Source organism: Nannobrachium achirus, assembly GCF_963921795.1.
Source record: "Nannobrachium achirus genome assembly, chromosome: 3".
NCBI classification, from domain to species: Eukaryota; Metazoa; Chordata; class Actinopteri; order Myctophiformes; family Myctophidae; genus Nannobrachium; species Nannobrachium achirus.
The window spans coordinates 47,811,381-47,832,370 of NC_137812.1; the positions used below are offsets into that span (position 1 = coordinate 47,811,381).

Here is a 20,990-nt window from a genome sequence, read left to right on the forward strand (position 1 = left end):
TTTTAACAAGCAGTACTTAAACAGTGACATCCCATATTACATTGATATTATATACTTATACATAATATACTTGGGTCTGCAGTATCTTGATATAGTAAAGCACATGGGGTCACAAACATATTTCTCTTTCTTACATTATGTACATTGTATGCCTACGCAGGTTAAGAGTAATTAATTGTGGTTAAAATAATGTACAGATACTGGGGTGTCAGCCAAGCCTTATAACAAATGCCAAAGCTGCTGTTAGTATTGGACTGGTCACTCTTCGTGAAGTGATGTAGATTTGTAGAATCTTATAGATATGTAAGGAGAAAGGGATGTCAGTGGAAAAACAAACACAAGGTTTCCAAGACAAAGACAGGGGGAGTGAGGAGACGAGAGGAATGTGAGAGAGATGTGAGGTGGGAAGGTTTGTTGAGGTGTTGAATGTGTTGTATTCAGGCAGCTGTCTCTGACCTGTGGTGCTAATGTGTGAATGAAGTCTCCTCCACATAATGAACTCTGGACAATGTCCAGGGAATCAGGCCGGCCGGGACATTGTTTTGCCACATACATGCAACAGGAGATTGCTTGTGTCAGACGCCTCACTTAACTGAAAATACTCAGTTTGGATAATGGGTAAAGGCACGTCTTAGCTCGTCTCACTTAAAGGGGAGAACCACCCATTTTCAAATCAATATTGAACAATGTCATTAATATACCTTTGAGTTGTTATGTGGAAATGAGGCATGAGGCATTTTCTAAATATCATTTTACAGAATATTTCAGATGTGAAAATACAACGTAAAGTAATGCTTAGGTGAACACTCACGTGATTGGCAGTCCATCTCAGTCCTGCATAGCAACATCTGGAGTGTCAGTTAAACTAGTTAACATTTAACTAACATTTCATTGTGTGTCAGTCTGTCCTCTGTGCCTCTCCAACCAGTATCTGTCTCCAAGCGTATTTCCCTTTAGTGAGTAAGAACCCCACTTCAAACCCCCTCCTACTGACGTGGGTGATCTTTTCTTCTTGGCTTGCAAACTACATTTCCCTGCAAGCATGCGGGCACAGAGCAGTCAACCAGGCGGCAACACTTTAGTTCCATAGTAACAGATTGGCGAGATTGCTGTGAACGTCATTGGAAGCATGACTAAGGCTGAAGCCCCTCAGTTGTGTGAGGGTGGGAGTTATGCACTGACGTCTGTTGGGAGAGGCTCTAAGGCTAAGATGATAATCCTGATCTTTTTGGTAAAAATAGCAATCATTTGTATTAAATTTGAACAGGCAAGCAGTTTTAATAGCGAAAAGTACTGCTTCATCATGCCTGAGCTTCATGCCAGAGCTTTGCAAAAAATCAAAGCCTTGTCTATGAAAAAACTGACCTGTTTCATCACTGGTACTGTCTGTTTTGGCCCCTTATCCCTATGTATGGGTACGGGAGTTGCAGGTTGTGTGTGTGCTGTTTACAGTACATGTATTTTGGGTGGGTTACTAAGGGCATGCAAAGATGCATACTGTAGGTAAACCAAATCCTAATCAGAAATAGAATCTGTCAAATCAAAGCCTTCTATGAAAAAACAGACCTGTTTCATCGCTGGTACTGTCTATTTTGGAGATAAATTAAATGAATCCAATTATTACTACAATAGCTGACCTCTCTTGTGTGTGCACAGATACTTTGTGTACCATTCCTAGGAAGAAAACAACTTCAAACCTCGACTGAGTGGATGAGTTCTAAACCTGTCCATTATAATGTCTTCATCATAACTCTAGTGTGTACTGTGCTGATCGTCACTTTCATCTTCTAATTTACTATTGCACTCTACTGTCCTCTGCTGCACTTTATTCTTTCCTGCTCTTCTCCCATCTGCTTTGTTTTCAAATAGTCTGATTCTACTGCCACCCAGTGGAGAAAACCACATTGGAAAAGTGTTTTATTATGCTTTGATTTGTATATCCTGGGTTAGGCTATTTGAGAATATGCTAGGCAGTGTATCTACAAATTAACTTGTTTCGTTTTATTTGTGGGACGCTGTGGTTAAATTAATCATGTTTACATTGCTGCATTTGTCTCCTTATCCCAATGTGGAGCCTTCCATTTCCACTCATGTCTTCTTGCAGCAGTGTGTCTCTCATTCTAACCATGAGGTCATGCTCTCTCTCTCTTTCTCTCTCTCTGTCTATGCTTCCTCTCGGCTGTCTTACCTTCTACTGTCTTTCCTCTCTCTCTGTCTCTCTCTGTGTGTGTGTGTGTGTCTCTCTCTCTCTCTCTCTCTCTCTCTCTCTCTCTCTCTCTCTCTCTCTCTCTCTCTCTCTCTCTCTCTCTGTTTGTCGGGTTCCTCTCCAGAACTATGATGACATAGATTTAGAGAACGAGCCCTGGTATAAGTTCTTTTCTGAGCTGGAGTTCGGGCGTCCGGTAAGTCAGGGCGTAGTCTCTACCACCGTCACCCCCCTGCTATAGGCATACACCCACCCCACCTTTTGATTTGATTTGACATTTCTTTTTTGTTGTGTCTGCACCAGTAGAACGTGTGGGGCTAGTTGCTCGGGCATGCCTTATGGTTGGGTGCTGTGAACCCCACCCCCACCCACACCCACCCACCCGTTTGTGATGGGATTTGTTGCTGTACCGTGTGTCTCTCTCTGCGTTTACAGGCCTGTTTGATCTTGTGGCTAGCAGCCGGCAGGCACAACTGAATGACCGAACACTGCTAAAAAGAGAGGGGGGGGAAATTTAAAACAAAATTGATCATTTTGTTATCCACCCAAAATGAACATTTTTCTCTTCCTTCTATGATGTGGAAAGGTTTGCCACTAAAATGCTAAATGTCAGCGGTCATGTTATTTTGCAGTTTGTACTTTGCTTAGCACTGTTGACAACACCAGCTAGGGAAGATGATGAGATTGCACACAGAAGCCAAACAGAATCTTGGAAACAATGGAGCATGAGTTTCCAAAACGATAAACCTTCTACTCCACATACGTTACCACCAGCTCCTCCTGTATGTGGTAGAAGTGGGCATGTTGTTTTGTTTGGCTTTTTGTTTTTAGTGTGTTTGTGTCTTCACTTATAGTCATATTAGGGATATTTGCTTAAAGTGCAAGAGCTGTTCATCTTAACTCCTTTCCTTCAGACCTGGACCAGGTGAAATTTCCATTTCACCTGATTATTTGAGACCTGGGTTAGGGAACGACCTAGTCTCGCATAGCCATAAATACATTTCGGCCATTTGAAAATAGCAGATCTACAAGCTCACAATGCGTTGCGATGTGACGCATTGTGAGCTTGTAGATCTGCTATTTTCAAAATATTTTTTATACATTTGAATACTTGAATTGGAACATTCTGCATAATGAGTACTTTTACTTTTGGTACTTTAAGCACATTTTGATGCCAATACTTTTGTACTTTTACTCAAGTACATTTTGAATTCCGTACTTTTACTTGCAACAGAGCATTTCTACATTGCAGTATTGGTACTTTTTTTTTTTTTTAAAGATTTGTTTTTGGGCTTTTATGCCTTTATTTGACAGGACAGTAATTTCCTGTCAGTCTACTCAGTAGACTGACAGGAAATGGGGAGAGAGATGGGGAATGACATGTGGCAAAGGTCGACCGGATCGGGAATCGAACCGGCGACGCCAGCAGGCATCACAGCCTAGTATGTGGTATGCGCCTTGACCACCAGGCCAGCGGGCGCCCCAGTATCGGTACTTTTACTTAAGTAAAACATTTGAATACTTTTCCAACCACTGTGTGTTGATGTCATCGAAATTAGAACAGCGGAGAATACGGCCGCAGACAAACTTACACCACATGTTCCCACAAATGTGCTCCCACTTCCACTCCCACAAACCATATCACTGTCCCAATATGAAGGACCATAAACTAGTCCTCACATTGGTTTAGCCATACAGTTAATTCTAAAACCGCCAAATTGTTTCCACGCAGTGGTGGAAAAAGTACACACATTTATTACTTAAGTAAAATTATCAATACTGCAGTGTAGAAATACTTTTTACAGGTAAATGTATGGAATTCAAAAATGTACTTGAGTAAAAGTACAAAAGTATTGGTATCAAAATGTACTTAAAGTACCAAAAGTAGAAAGTACTCAGAATGTCTCCAGTTCACAAGTTTTCAAATGTATGAAAACCTTTTGAAAATAGCAGATCTACAAGCTCACAACACATTGTGAGCTTGTAGGTCGTCTATTTTCAAATAGCTGAAAATGTATAACGGGCTGAAGTGGGTAATGTATGTTTTGTAAATAATAATCAAAGTACAATATTTGGATCTGAGATATAGTGGAGTAGAAGTAAAAGTATTGACATTTTAAAATATTCAAGTACAAATACCATCAAAAATGACTTAAGTACAGTACTTAAGTAAATGTACTTAGTTACTTTACACAACTGTTTCCACGCATATTTTAGCCACTATTGAACTGATACCAGGCCAGGTAGGTGGAGATGTCCAACTATGGATTGGCCATGCAATGAACTACCCAGTAAAGTAGAAAACCAGTTCCCAGACACAGATTCCTCAGGACCACAGTTGTGTAACTGCTGTGTCAGAAAAAGTTCAAGGTTTTAGCACCATCTGGAGGTTGTAGGCAGCAACAGCAGTCAGTCACTTACAGTACAGTAGTGGTGTCCTTATTATTGTATTTTTTCACTAATTGTCATCCTTCAACCAGAGAAGGGAAGTAATTAGTGATTAGTGAACAATGCAACGTTCCACATGTCCTGCCTACACCGAATTAGCTCTCTGGGTGTTGAACAACGATGCACAATCGTGTACCGTGGAGGGCTGTGTATATTATGCAGCTCTTCAATCCATCCAAACACCACACGAGATGATTTCACTAATTACTCAAATTGACTGGTGATGTTTGGTTAGAATGAACATGCTCTCCAATTGATTGATTGATTGAAGAATTTATTAGAAGTTTGCAATAGAAAAAAGTACAGTTTCATGACAGTACAAATCACTGGTACAAGGTCAACTAAAAGGAGATCCTAGAAAGCCGAGGCTTATTTCCACAGGAACCACACTTTAAGTATCTCATATAACATTGAAAGACAGACGGATAGAACATAGTACTTTATCTAGGATAATATCAGTTTCAAAAGCATAACATCAAATACAAAGGCAGAAAAAAGAATAATAAAAAAAAAAGGGGGGGGGGGGGGCATGGGGGCTTAGTCTATTTACAAGTCACGGGTAGCAGCTGTCTGAAGGTGACTTTTCATACCAATTTTGAAGGAGGCTAGGGATTTGCTCTCCTTTAGGACTTGAGGAAGGGCGTTCCACATGTTGATGGTGTAGCAATCTGTATGGTCAGATTCTCACCTCCGCACACCCATGTCCCAAAAGGAAGGTTTTTTGTTTTTTTTGTCAAGGTCACAGGAAGGTCATTGTTATTCACTGAATGAGTTTTAGTTCACAAATAAAGCAGGATTTAAAGGTAGCCCCAGTGCACCCTGTACTAGAACACAAACATGGTAGCTTGTGCTTCACTATGCTTTCGCCTCTACCTCTCACCCTGCTTGCTCTCACACTGTGTGTGGGTCTGTTGTGTGTGTGTGTGTGTGTGTGTGTGTGTGTGTGTGTGTGTGTGTGTGTGTGTGTGTGTGTGTGTGTGTGTGTGTGTGTGTGTGTGTGTGTGTGTGTGTGTGTGCGCGCGCGCGCCTGAGCGCCTGAGCGTGCGTTGTTTGGTATGTATTATTTGTAATGTTGTGTATTTGTGTTGAATTTGGTGATAGTGTTAGATGCTATTTTACAATAGAAGTAGTTTATCTATTTCAGATTATTAATGCACGGTAACATTAGGGTTTGTTGGGCGTTTGTGTAGATTCTTCCTGCACAGTGTGTGCACGTGTGTGCATGTATGGGTGTGCACACATTGTGTGAGATGGTAGAAAGTAGGTGTGAATCTGAGCCATACATGCAAAGTGTGTGTGCGTGTGCACGCGCTCGTGTGTGTGTGTGTGTGTGTGTGTGTGTGTGTGTGTGTGTGCGCGTGTGTGTGTGTGTGTGTGTGTGTGTGTGTGTGTGTGTGTGTGTGTGTGTGTGTGTGTGTGTGCGCGTGTGTGCGACTGTGCGCGTGTGCGTGCATGTGTACGTGTCGTCCATCTCAGGGTCCTCTGTTGCTCTAACTGGTGTCACTTTCTCCACATGTCCTCCTCCCCATGATGTCACCTTCCTCTCCTCCTACATCCCATCTTCACCTCCACCTCCTCCTCCTCCTCTTCCTCTCCTCCTTCTCCTCCTGCTCACTGCTGCCCCCTGCTTGGGGCTCAAGCCTCCCAAAAAACGGCTGGATTATAATCCAGACAGCTCTGCTCGCCAACACATTGAGGTAATCATCACATCATTATAATGGACACATGTGCTAACCCTGGATTCGCTAATCCTAATCCTGTGTTGTTTGAATGGCCCGTAATGAGAAAACAAATTAATATAGTGTCACCTTTCACAAAAAATACCAATCACTTTCATGTTACAGTAGGCCCAATACAAGGACCAACATACAGTAGCCTACACATTCTAATCTAATATATACATTAGTGCGGAGATTTATCAACTCTTATCAACGCAACATTTACTCACATATGAACATCTAAATGTGTGTGTGTGTGTGTGTGTGTGTGTGTGTGTGTGTGTGTGTGTGTGCGCGTGCGTGCGTGCGTGCGTGAACGCGCGTGAACGCGCGCGCGTGCGTGTGTGTGCTCTAGTGTGCTGAATATAGTAGGTAGGTCGTTGCCATGTGTTCTCATCTCAGCATCATGTCAGCCATCTGTCACAAGCCATCCTTTGACTGTGATTGCTAGGGCATCACTCTCAGCATTTTATTCATTCATCCATCAGGATATGAGATCAGGATGTTTTTCTAACAATCTTTCAGCAGGTAAATTCTGTGAAACAACGCAGTTTGTACCATACTCGTTCCAGTATCGTTCTACTCAAGTTAGATTTATTTGAAGTATTTTAATTTTATCTTTGTATTTGTATATGTATATTTTATTTTATTTTATTTCTATTTAATTTTTAAGACGCGATAACAATGTGAGGGGAGGGTTGGGGAAGGGGAGAAAATGGGGAAAAAATTTCTTAACTGCTCTGACTTTGTTAACCTGTTTGTTACAAATAAAGATATATCTAAAAAAAAATCTAAAAAAAAAAAAACAGAGACCCAGTCCGGAGACTCCATGCCAGGTTTTGTAGGGGAAACATTTTGGTGTCTGAGCCAGAAGCACATCAGGCTCACATCCTCCTGTCCTGCTCCATCGTGCTGCCTTTCATCCTCCCAAGCAGACGCGTACGTGTCACAGTTCACCTGTGTGCCGCGCGCTCCAGGTGTACGGTACCATGAGGAACCCCCGTCCACCGCACCTTGATTCGGGGGAGCGTTTTGAGTGTAGCACTGCGACGGCACTCAGCATAGTGAGCCAGTCTGCCTCCAGCCTTTGTTCGTGCGGCGCTCACTCTTCGTCTCTTTTGTTGTCTGCCCTCTTTCAGACGTCGCTGTACATCGGCCCCGCTGACAGAGCTCCGGAGAGGCCTGCGAGGTAAGCCCCCGCGTTGCATTTATTGTTCTCTCTCTCCGGACCCCCTCTGTCCATTTCTCCTCTTCCTCTCGTTTCTTTCTTAACTGCAGCAGTGGCCTTGTTGTAAAGCAGCACGGCAGCAGAAACTCCTGTTCATCCATGCACCCCCCTCCCCTCCCCTGCTGCTGCAAGCAGCCTGGGTTGTGTGTGTGTGTGTGTGTGTGTGTGTGTGTGTCTGTATTGCTTTAGTCAGCAGCGATGGGGTGCGTCCCCCTCCCCCCTGCTTAACCAACTCCGTTCCTGAATATATTATACCGGCAAAACCTATTGATTCTGTCCTTCAGTCTCCTCCTCCTCCTCCGTGCCTTTCACCGACGCCACACTTGGTTCCGCCGCGTTGTCCCGTGTGAATGGGATGTCATGAATAAGTCATGTCATTCATGTAAGTGACATTGAGGGCGTTTGTTCCACGCAGCAGGCTGACATGCCTGACAGTGTTCAACACATAAACACATACACACACGTGCACACATGCACACACACACACACACACACACACACACACACACACACACACACACACACACACACACACACACACACACACTCACACAGTCTCTTCAGTCTTGACTCTTGACTCTGCAGTGCATGCTAGACCCCCCGTTGTCCATGGAGGCTTTGTGTCAGATGGTGTTGTTCTTTGTCTCGGATCCGTGTTGGTTTAGAGAAGACAATTCGTTGTAAAACAGTATATATACAAAAATGGATACATAATTTCTTTTCAAGTGCTGTTACGATGTGTAATACCTGTCTGTTTGGCTTGCGTTGCCTCGTTTGTAAGTACCGTAGTATAATGTTGTGGTATAATTGACCTGGCAATACATTTCCCTTGGCACCGTGCCCGCTGATTGATGTGATTGGTTCCCCCTCCACTCTGCAGTGCTGCCAGTGACTACAGGAAACGGAGGAAGTCGGAGCCGTCGGCGTCCCAGTCCAACGCCCAGTCTGAGCCAATCAGAGGCGCCACGTCGCCCAAGCCGCTGGACCCCTACAGAGCCAGCGGCACCCTGAAGAAACCTGCCATCCGCTCCTCACCGTCCTCGCCCTCCCGAGCCAAAGGTACGCATGATGTTGATCACCTGCAGTCTCATCACATGCTGAAAACCATTTATCCAATCTACATCCATAGGACACATCGGACAAGGGATGGGACGATAAGCGATATTATCGTTTATCGTGATAAAAAACACTTACGATAATCGTATCGTGGAGATTTAATTTATCGTGAAATCGTTGTCCGTCATTCACTGGGATCAATTCAACTTTTCAACACACACACACACACACACACACACACACACACACACACACACACATCTCTCCCTTTGTCTGTTTCACTGGCACATACTAGCTATGCAGATATTGTACAGTGTGTTACCTTCTAAGCTGCACACACACACAATGTCCTCCTATCTTTGTTATTATTCCCATGGTATTGCCAAGCTGTGTCTGGAGGAAACGTTGGCTACGAGTGTTATGTTGGCATCTTGCACGGATAGGTGATTTGTAGTGTTATTGAGAAGTTAATATCTGCAATGCAATGTTTTAATGCTCTAACACAGGGGTTGGCAAGAATGCTTGGCCTCGTACCAATTCATTTTTTAAGACATTAGAATAGATGGTTGGCCAGAACATAATCATTGGCTAATTTAAGAACTGAATCTTACAAACAGACCTCCTTATATACAACAATAGTGTGTGCCAGCGGCTACGTCATTGTAGTCCTTAGCGGCCATTTCTTGGGTCAAAACACAGGTGTTTCAATTGTTTGATTGCATAGAACTAATGCTATAGTCTAATCAGAACACCTGTGTAAGGCTGTGTTTACCCAAGAAATGGCCGCTCTTAGAACTACATTTGGCACACCCTATAACTATATTTCTATAAAAGTTAATAAATAGATGTATGTGGTACAACTGCATACTGACGAACAGAACTCTGTAATCAAATGTTACAGGTACAGATTGTGTAATAATTTTGTGCAGGCCAGAACAATTAGTTGGCCTGTCATTCACTGTCACCACAGATAAGCATTCTCCAGGTGGGGGTACTGGGGTAGATGTGTTATTTTGACATTATAGCCTATACGTCAGACTGTCAGATGTTCTGTGTAAATAATGTACAAATTAATTTGCCAGGCCAGATATTATCGCTGGCCAGCAAGTTCTGGCCCACGGGCTGCCAGTTGGCTACCACTGTTCCTAATGTCTGCTGTGGTCACACCTTATCTTTGCTCTGATCTATATTTCCTTCTGAATCTGCTTTATTGACTGGGTTCCAGTGCTTCTTTGTCTTTTCATGTACTATTCCCCATCTGGCTTCTTTCTCTCCTTTATTCTGGGTGTGTGCTCCCTTAACTCCCTTTCCTTCCTCTCTCTCTCTCACCACGCTGCTCTGTTGTGGGACGTCTTTGAAAGGTGGGGACGCATGCAGCATGTACTCACCCCGTTTGAGCCCCCCAGGTCCCTGTCTGTCCCCGGTGCTCTCCAACCCCTCCCACCCCGACCGCGGTGACGAGGACGACGATGGTAGCCAGGAGGAGGGCAGCTCCTCCTCCAGGCGCTCCGTCTGCGTTAAGAACAGCTGGCCGAGGAGGCTGCAGGACGGCGAGCCGTGGAGCAGCCTGGAGTCGGCCCCGCCCACTCCTCCGCGCAAGCTCAAGTCTCGAAGCTGCGACGACCTCCTGAACGACGGGCACGTCGCCGGGCCGAACGGCCGCGAGGCCACGCGCTCCGAGAGTGCCGGGTCGCTGGTCTGCGACGGCGGGACGCTGGGTCAGCCCGCCTCCGCCGGCGCCCACTCCCTGCCCCGTCTCCACCGCCGGCGGGCGCACGATTCGCCGGGCTTCCTGCAGCTCTACCGCAAGATGCACCACATCGACCGCACGCACCTCATCCCCTCCGACGTCATCCGCTCGGTCCGTGCCCGCATCCTGGACCTGGAGCGCCAGCCACACCTCCACCGGCACCGCTTCTCCCCCTTCGCCCCCTCCTGGGGGGTGGAGGTGCCGCGCGACGTGGTGCCCAGCCACATATCCAAGTACGAACAACTCATACAGAAGTCCAAGTCCATGCCCAACCTGGGGGACAGCGAGGCCCCGTCAGGGACCACCACACCGGGCGGCTCGTCGTCTCGTGCCAGCAGTGGCGGGGGCGGCACGCCCGGGTACCCCAAGAGGCGCTTTTCCATCGAGTCACTGCTGGAGGAGGACAGCAACGGGAACAACGGAACTGCACAGCACTCCACAGAGCACCTGCATGGACCCCGGAGCCCGCCGGAGGGCCAGCCCCGCGTCGGGCCGGACCCTCGCCGCGACCGGACCTTCCCGACCCCCCACAGCATCCCCAACGCCCGGCGCGCCGCCGACCTGGAATTCTCTGACAGCGAGCAGGAGGCCATCGCCTCGGACCTCAGCGACTTCATCCAGGTGGAGGGCTCGTCCTTCTGCAGCGAGAGCGACTTTGACCACTGCTCCCTCACCTCCTCAGAGAGCCTCTACGCCTCCACCACCCTGCCCCACCACCACCGCCACCTCCGCCACCACCACCACCACCACCTGCACCACCACCACCACCCGGGCCCCCAGAACCTGGGCGCCACCCAGGGCTACCAGCACCGCCACCTGGTCAGCTCCTGTAAGGGCCGCTGCCCGGCCTCCTACACGCGCTTCACCACCATGCTACGCCACGAGAGGGAGCGGGCGCGCCAGGACCGCCAGAGACCCCCGCCGCAGCCGAGCGGCGGCAGCCACAGCCACAACCCGACCTCGCCGTCCCAGCAAGCGATGTCCAAGCTGGCCTTCCTGGTCAGCCCCGTGCCTTTCCGCAGGAAAAAGGGCTCACCACCTACCTCTAGACGGAGCGGCGGCGCCGGCGGGGGTCGCGGCCGACCCAAGTCCAAAGAGGCCATCTACGAAGCACTGGACCAAGCCTTGAGGGACATTTATGAGCACATCCAGGCAGAGAGGGGCCACCGGGGGGCCCGGGCCCCCGACGACAGCATCCTGAGGCGGATCCTGTCCGAGCTGCTCCCGGACGTGCCCGAGAGGAGCTCCTCTCTGCGGGCGCTGAGGGCCTGCCGGCGAGCGGGTCAGGCCTCTGGCTCCTCATACCCGGACGGGAGCCCCACGGGCTGCGGCTCGTACAGGCCCGACCCCTTAGAGTCGCCCCGGCTGCAGTCGCCCCGGATGCAGTCGCCGCGCACACAGTCGCCAATCAGTGCCTGTTACGGACATCACCCAGACGCCACAAACAATAATGAGTATGGAGTTGAGCAGGCCAATGGGAACGCTCTCTGCTACTCAGGTGGAATGCATAAACACACCTTTCATTCCCCGTCTGCACACACCACACACACACACACACCACTGCTAATACATCCATCCACACTATCCAGTCACATATACAGTGTACTGCGCAATGTGCGCATACACATTACACACACATGCTGACATACACACATAATGGTACTGTGTATACAGCAGGGGTCTTCAACAGGGGGTCCTCAGAGTTACTACAGGGGGTCCTCCAAATCTTTGTGATAGAAACTCCCCTTTTTTCATATCAACCACTTGAACCCTAGAGTCTATATTCTGATAACTTTAGACAAAAATAGCAGATCTACAAGCTCACAACGCCTCGTGCTGTTTGTACATCGTCTTTTTTTCGGCAAAGTCAAAGAGGTTTGGTGTAGGGGGCGAAAAGAGCAGACTAAGTACAGAGTGAAAGGTCAAGTTTATTAATTATTGACCGTTCAAGTGGTTAGATATTTGAAAACACACACTAAGATGAAAAAAGAATACACGATGATTGTGCTGTCAAACAATGAAACTATATGGAATCTATGAAAAGGTTGTAGGGGTCCCTGCTTCAACTGTCTCTCAACTAAGGGGTCCTTGGCCTGAAAACGTTGAAGACCCCCGATACAGTATATATACCAGTAAGACGTCCTAAGACGTTCACACAAACACAGGCATGCACGTACACACACAATCAAACACAACACAAAGACAGTCATGCATGCACAGCTTCAGTGGTGGTTGTACAGTCTCCCCCCCTGTCCACAGCCTGCTGCTTTCCTTCTTTACTTCACCTTTTGTTGTCAAATTTCATTTATTTATTTTTATGAATTATTGCCTTGTGCCCTGAGTTGTCATACTTTTCCTTTCCTTTTGAGACATTGATTTGGAAAGTCATGCTTGTAAAGTTTTGTGTATTATTATTATTATTGAATGTGTTCATCCTGTTGTCTTATTTTTTTTATACTTTGTTGTAGGTTTGTACAATACATGTAATCCATTTAAAGTTTTCTTTACTTGTTTAATTCATCCTGCATTATTTTTATATGTAAAAATTAGTTTAGCTCATTTGTACAGTTGCATGTGTTTCCTGTGTCATAGTATAAGAAAAGCCCAAACCTCATGTTTCTTACCCTGTGAAATGGAAGTAAAATACAGTTGTATTATGATTTTACATATCATCTTTTATCATAGATGCTTGCCATCATTGTTCAATCCCCAGTCCCCACCATTCGATGTTTTCACCAAGACATCTCTTCCGCACGCATGCATGAGTCATGAGCATGGTCACCATGGTAACGTCTTTTACCCTGTCTCCACCAATCACAGACCAGGATGTCTCCAGGAGTTACTCTACCTTGGACGGACGCCACACGCCCCAGAACAGAAGGTCCACTCCAGACAAAGAGGTATAGCACTGATCTCACAGACCATGTGGTTTGGTGGTCATTATTCTAGTGAGAGTTAACACAATGGATGGTGTGGTGGAACTCTGGATCAATCAGCAATTGATGAAGCAATAGGATTTGAGACAATATTCTTGGTGGTGATGGTTATGCTTTAACCCATTTAGGCCTAGAATTATTGAATGCTTTAGCTATTGAAAAATAGCAGAGTGCCGCGCTGCGAGCTTGTAGATCTGCTATTTTTTTAAACCGTGATATATATATATATATCATATATATCATATATCATCTCCTACATGGTTGGAAAGAAAATCAGTAAAATAGTACAGGTCTCCATCCAAGGACAGTGCTTGAGAACCACTGTTACAACTAATAATGCATGCTGGTGTCTCTCTCTCTCTCTCTCTCTCTCTCTCTCTCTCTCTCTCTCTCTCTCTTGCTCTCTCTCTCGCTCTCTCTCTGTCATCTCTCTAGGTCTCCCATAAACAGATGACTCAACTTATTCTGTTCTCTCTCCTCCATCAGAAACAGCCAGCCAAAGCCATTTACGATTTTAAGGCACAAACGGCTAAGTGAGTAAAGTAAATCCTTGACTGCACGTGTATGCGAGGAGGAACATTTTTGGAGCATGTGTGTGTCATAACATGCATACGGATCGCCTTTTTCACTCATTGCATCATGCAGCATTCACAACACTTTAAACATTGCACTTTCAAACCACCTGATTCCACTGTCCTAACCTGTGTACAGAACGAATGCAAAATAATAGCCTACTAACAATTTGGCTCATACGCAATGTACTTAGAAGGGTGCAAACACACACCTGCTGATTAACTCAAACGTGAAGAGACCAGACGAAACTAAATAAAGGCATTATGGCATTTACTGGCAAAGGCGAATTGAAAGTAAGACAAATGTGAGTGATGGCAAGTTTGGGAACCACTCCACTGCCTTACACTGCCACCCTGTGGCTGTCTGCTTAAAAATCATCAACAAGCCTTTCTCCTCTACCATTTTCCAGTCAGTACAATAGGGTATGCGTGTGACATCATCATCGTACCAGGAAGTTATGCGGAAACACCTATTGAGTGGCAAAAAACTGCTTTCTGGCCTTGAAAGCCCATTTCATCCAAAAAGTAAAGTCCTATCTGATTGCATTATAAACAAGTTAAACGTTGTTAAACTCACTTTGCCACTCACTTTCCCACTCGATTTGCCAATCACTTTATGCATGCGCATACCCTCTATAGGAGTTAATACACAGGTTAATAGAGTATCAAGGCCATGTGTTTGTTGTTGTTGTTTAGCTCAGATGAAAATGCAAGGCGCTCTTCTAAAATGCTCATCCGGAGAACAGAGTAATTTCTCAGCTGGACACAAATGGATTTAAATTCTCTATAGTTCTGAATATTTATAACACACTTTTAGCCCAGAAGAAATGTATACATAGTGAGCAACTGCATGGGCTATTTCTCCCCTAAAAGGTAAAGATCATTTACAGTATAGTACAGACAAGCTCAACTCAACTTCAACTTTTCTGCAAGCTCTCAAAGACAGACACGAACTTCAGTGTTACTCCTTCCCATCCTGTCAGCTCTCCTGCCAGGGCACCACTAGAGCAATGTTTGTAGTGTTCGCTGGGTAAAAAGTTGAAAATGTTTCAAAAACTCTGCGACCAGATAAAAAGCCAAACGTGCATGGCTCAGTGCAGAATAGATGTTTTTCAATTGAAAACAATTCAAAATATCCATTGCTCAGGGAAAAAATGCCTTGGTGGACAAAAAAAAAAAACGCGTATTCAGATACAACAGTAAATCATTTCTTCTTGGTTGCAGAAAGGCTTTAAACGTAGGTTTTGTGCACTCTACCAAAGCATCATAATGTCTCTGTAATAATGCCACTGTAATGGCACTAACAGATGAATTGCTGTGTTGTGTCTTGGAGCAGAGTGCATGAATAAAGCCGGAGGTTTGCAGTGCTTCTCTGTCCTGTCTCATGCTGTGAAGGATGCTCTTGCTGATGTCTTTTTAAGGAAGCCCAGTCTGCTGGGTGGAGTTTGCTCTGCATCGTTCTCAGTTCCTGTAATGTCTTCATCACTTCACTCGTCATGTTCATGTAACAGCCGAAATCAGTCAGATGTCGCTGACAAAATAATAATAATTGATGTACACTCTCAGAATGAGGAGAGATTATTATTTTAATTCATTATTAGCTTATGTCCTGAGAGATAGGTCAAGTTACATGGCAACTGTCACCAACCTCAATCACCAAATGTGTTGCAGCGACATCTCACTGATATCAGTTAAACAGGTTACACATGAGCCAAGCTAAAAACCTAATGAAAGCCAACTGTGTACTGCACTCGCAATGCTTACTCCTAAGTGGAGGTGCGTAATGGCACTAACAGATGAATTGGTAAAGGTGCGGCACAGATGTGGTACAGATGTGGTACACATGTATGGTACAGATGTGGTACAGATGTGGTACATACATGTATGGTAAAGATGTGGTACAGATGCAGTGTCTTGTGTTCCAGGGAGCTGACCTTTAAGAAGGGAGATGCAGTGAACATCATCCGTCAGATAGACACCAACTGGTATGAAGGAGAGCACCGCGGAAGAGTGGGAATTTTCCCCATCTCATATGTGGAGGTGTGTTCATTGACATGATTTGACATACATATTTCAAATGGCTGGTGTATAGGGTTAAAGTGGTAGAACTGATTTCGATACTTTATTTAAAACAAGTTATTGGGGACCCCCTGTAGCCCCCTCAAGGACCCCTAGGGATCCCCAGACCCCACTTTGAAAGCCAGTGATTTACAGTACTTGAATAGTATGGTGTTACTTTGGAGCATAAATTAAAGGAGTGGTTCACACCCAAAATGATTTTACTATTTTACTCACACCATGGAGACTTGAGCTCAATGATATGTTTTGGTTTTTAATCACATTCCTAAGACAATGATTTGATTGCAATACATTTAATCAATGGGGGTACATTTACTATAATATTGTTTTTATCTTGGGAATGCGACGAATACAAAATATATTATTGAACTCAAGTCTCCATGGCATGAGTAATCAATAGGAACAAAAAAGTCATTTTGGGGGGTGAACTACTCCTTTAAGCTTAACCACTTAAATCTATACTGGTGACTTTCGTTTTCCCTCTACATTAAAGCTCTATTATGTCATTTATTTTAGTGAATAAAAGGTTATTTTGTCCCATCTACAGAGTATGTTAATACAGTAACTTATACAATTGGGTGGTTGTATTTGCCCCCCTCCTGACCTTCTATTGAGACATTTAGAGCCTGTGTGTAGGTTGGACACGATCTTTGACACAAAATGTTGACCAGAAGGTCAAAATTCACATATCCTTTTCTCAGTGGTAAAAAAAAATGTCAGCACTCGTGCAGGAGACCTGGGTTCAAATCCGGGCTAGAACAGAAGAGTGACATAGTGCAGCTTTAAAGACAGGGTGAAATAAAAAACATGTTTTTCACACTTTTAAAGCATATCTGTAGTGATAATGTGGCCATACCTAACACCAGTAAGACTCCCTAATCGGGAGATAAGCGACCGTTGGTCGCTTATCTCCACAAATAGGCCAAAAGTTTGTTTTACCAATTATTACACTCTATGTGAACATTTACATCAACAAATCCCAAGTACAGGGCATCATCTGGGATACAATCCCTTTTATGCCCATATATGGAGATCCCTAACATAATCCCTTTCATGCCCATATATGGAGATCCCTAACAGAATCCCTTTTATGCCCATATATGGAGATCCCTAACAGCATCCCTTTTATGCCCATATATGGAGATCACTAACAGCTAACAGAATCCCTTTTATGCCCATATATGGAGATCCCTAACAGAATCCCTTTTATGCCCATATATGGAGATCCCTAACAGAATCCCTTTTATGCCCATATATGGAGATCCCTAAGAGAATCCCTTTTATGCCCAGTTGGTTGCTAGGGTAAAAAAACATGGTTGCTATGGTAAACAGTTGGTTGCTAGGGTAAACAGTTGGTTGCTAGGGTAAAACCATGGTTGCTAAGGTGGTTGCTAACGTACACTAACAGACCAGCAACAACAGACTGTTGCCACAGCAACGTACACAAAGGTTTGTGTACACATGTGGTGTGATGTCATACTGAAGATATATGACATCACACCGTACACAAACAAAGGTGTGACGTGTGACGTGTGACGGACGGACGGACGGACGGACGGACGGACGGACGGCCGGTGGAGGTTTTCATAGTAAACTGCTCCCTGACGGTCGCAACTAGATGCAAAAAAATATATAAAATAAATAATTTTTGGGTATATTTATATCAAAGGTCCCTGTGAACAGAAATTCTAAAAGTGATGACATAGATAGACTTTTTGAATACAAATGAACCTTTGATTACATTCACCTGTTTGTTTCCCATTGCTGGCTCCCATTACTCCCATTACTCAGATTTTAAATCCCATCGCCTGAAGGGCTGGTCCCCTCGGATTGGTTCAGAAACACACAGGCTTCCTTTTCAAACTGAAACTTCAAAATAAAATACCTTAAATAGTCATTTCATTGGGTCTTTAAGCTCTATACTCCCTCCCATCCATCTCCTGCAGAAGGTTCCGTCGGCGGAGAAGCAGCAGCCCGTCAGGCCTCCTCCACCAGCACACGTCAGAGAGATCGGGGAGGCGGTGGCGCGCTACAACTTCAACGCAGACACCAACGTGGAGCTGTCTCTGAGAAAGGTCAGTGCTGTGATGATGGGGATGATGGGGCGGCATGGCTCAGGGGTAGAGAAACCGTTATTAGAGCACGAAGGGTTCCTGAAGGGTTCCCAGTTCGAATCCGGGCTCCCCCTGAGTTAATGTCAAAGAGTCCTTGAGCAAGACTCTGAACCCCTAGTTGCTCCCGGTGAGTAGGTTGGTGCCTTGCATGGTTTCCTCCGCCACCGGTGTATGAATGTGTGCGTGAATGGGTGAATGTAATGCACAATCTATGTAAAGCGCCTTGGATAAAAGCGCTATATAAATGCACCATTTACCATTTACACACCAATGTGCACCGCATGTGCACTGCGGTAATCCCATGTAACGGCAATCACATACACCAGGGGTTCCCAAACTTTTTTGTCTCAGGGCACCCCATAAATATTTTTTTAATCCGAGGCACCCCTACATTATAATTTTCACTCCCAGCACCTTATATTTATAGCATATCGTCCTTGTCGCGTGGAAACCTTGTATGTCCAAAACAGTTCGTTTTGTATTTATCATCTATAAAATGTACTAAACTAGTGAAAAAGCAGATCTACAAGCACACAACGCCGCACGCCGCGAGGCGTTGTGTGCTTGTAGATCGGCTGTTTTCACTAGTTTTGTGCGACAGTCTTGTATGACGAAGAAGGGCTTTGCTTTACCAAAAGACGTACATATTTGAAACTTGGAGATACAAGGTTTCTGCCCAACAGTGACGATATTTGAGTGATTATGTTGCGAGGAAAACGTTGAGATCATACCTATTTTGGTTAGAACTGACAGAAAATAACTTTGTACTTCAAGTTTAAAATGATACTAAATATTATTTCAAGTGTCCAAATAAATTATCTCGTGGCACCCCTGGACTGCTGTCGCGGCACCCCAGGGTGCCCCGTCACCCACTTTGAAAACCCCTGCTGTAGAGAAAAAGGCGAGGTCCCGGGACATCGCCACTACGCTGTCACTTTTTATCCAGCGTTCATATGAAGCCGCATCAGGGCATGAAACAATGTAGTGTCCATGTAATTTCCCTAGGTGGCGGTGACGCAACGATAGACGATTCCACTTCCTTGTTTACCATTCACCATGGTAACGTGGCTGCAGTAGGCTGCATGCGAGCCACGACATCACATGTGTTGTCGTTTCTTGCGTTTCCCACTGTTCTCACGGTGACTTGAGGGGAGACCGCTGTCAGCTTTTCCAGTCTAAAAACTGTTCTTAACTCTCCTACCGCCAGATGTTGTTATTTATTATTGGGGTTTGTGCCAGCAAAAGCACCTTACCTTTGCGATGTTATAGACAAAGATGTACTATTTTTTTTTCATTATTATTTTTTAATTTTCTCCTTAGAGGTGTACCGTGGCTATATGAGCAGTAGAGGGCAGCCTCATGCAAGAATTAATGTGAAAATGGTCTCAGTGGCTCCTGCTCGTCAAGGCCGCTCAGTCGCTACAGAGCAATAGATTCAGAGGAAATCACATGGAACTGTTATGTTACTCCATTGATGCTAACGTCCAGTGGGTTTTTGAGGATACTTTTACGGGAGCTGTTTCAACGGTATACACCCGCGCGACCCCTCATCAGTTTACAGACATCAAACCAAGGTACAAAAGAACAAGCCAAAGAACGTACAATTGGCGTCGAGCTTCTGTCAAAAATGGGGCGAACGGGAACGTTCAAAGCGTGGAAAGAGTTAATTTGTTCCGTTTTCAACCCCCGAAAATGCCGTTGAACGGAGGGCATATCTGACATTTCATTTTGCGGAATTCTCATGGGAGCGGCATTGTGTGAACGGGGCCTCAGTTGTGCAAAATCATAGTTGCCATTTCCTTTCCCTATTAGTTCAAATAGAAAAATGAAGCAGTACATTAACAATATTATCCTTCAATATTTTAGCTTGTATATCTGCTATTTTTTTATAGCTAAAAATAAAGCATAAAATGATGGTTAAAGTGGTTAAAATCTAGAGTGAAAATCTAAAGTTCAGGCCAAAGGTGGTACTGCAGCTGAAATGCTCTGAGAGCCATTCAAAAATGAGAGAGGCTCTCTATTCAGGAGTGGTAATTTAGCCTCAAACCTTTTGAAAAACGTTTTTGGGACATAAACAATGACATAAATACTTTTTAAATGCATGGTGTATCACCTTTAATGGGTTAATTGTTCATGCATGCGTGTCTTTGTGTGCGTGTGTGCGTGTCCCTGTCCAGGGGGAGCGAGTGATCCTGGTGAGGCAGGTGGATGAGAACTGGTACGAGGGGAAGATCCCAGACAGCACCAAGCAGGGCATCTTCCCAGTCTCCTACGTCGACATCGTCAAGCGATCGCCCTCCAAGAGCCCCGCCCACCACGCAGACCCCCACGGTTACCCCAGCCACCGCACGCCCAGCTCCACCCCCACGAAGGTACTGTAGGAACACATCAGCAGTTTATCCACCTGTTTCCGTGAGAATTTACTGTAGAATTATGTGTGGGACACATCCGTAAAACAGCAGACATACAAGCTCACGTCGCATCGCAGATGCAACTGTTGTGAGCTTGTAGATCACTCTCGGCTGCGACGCCGGAAGTGCCGCACGCCGTCTGCGCAATGCACAATGGGACGTTGGAAACTTGTGGATAAACAAAACTCTTTGTGTTTATAATGCCATTATGCAATGTTACTTTATTAAGCCATCAGTTTACATTAACTCAGTGGTTCTCAAACGTTGACATTTGAAGGTCTCCCCTTAACTTTGACAGTGTACGAATGGAACCGTCAGGGTCCATTTGGTTCCATTTGTAAGTAACAGACTTGTACGTTTCAATTTAGACCCCCATAAAGGAACCTTGTGAGTCCCTGAAATCCATTTTGAGAACCACTGCATTAACGCATGAATCAAAATCTTTGTGAAACGGTTGTAGATCGTCAACTGT

At 45.1% G+C, this 20,990-nt stretch overlaps 1 protein-coding gene across 1 annotated transcript in view; it reads left to right on the forward strand.

The window, feature by feature from the left end:
- sorbs2a (sorbin and SH3 domain containing 2a) overlaps positions 1 to 20,990 on the forward strand; it is a 125,129-nt gene that overhangs the window by 96,444 nt on the left and 7,695 nt on the right. Inside the window, exons 15-24 of the mRNA XM_080722646.1 lie at positions 2,331 to 2,402; positions 6,295 to 6,351; positions 7,350 to 7,561; positions 8,481 to 8,659; positions 10,063 to 11,904; positions 13,227 to 13,306; positions 13,829 to 13,875; positions 15,840 to 15,954; positions 17,940 to 18,068; positions 20,285 to 20,479. Of these exons, the coding sequence (XP_080578772.1) occupies positions 2,331 to 2,402; positions 6,295 to 6,351; positions 7,350 to 7,561; positions 8,481 to 8,659; positions 10,063 to 11,904; positions 13,227 to 13,306; positions 13,829 to 13,875; positions 15,840 to 15,954; positions 17,940 to 18,068; positions 20,285 to 20,479 (2,928 nt within the window). The remainder of the gene's footprint in view (positions 1 to 2,330; positions 2,403 to 6,294; positions 6,352 to 7,349; positions 7,562 to 8,480; positions 8,660 to 10,062; positions 11,905 to 13,226; positions 13,307 to 13,828; positions 13,876 to 15,839; positions 15,955 to 17,939; positions 18,069 to 20,284; positions 20,480 to 20,990) is intronic.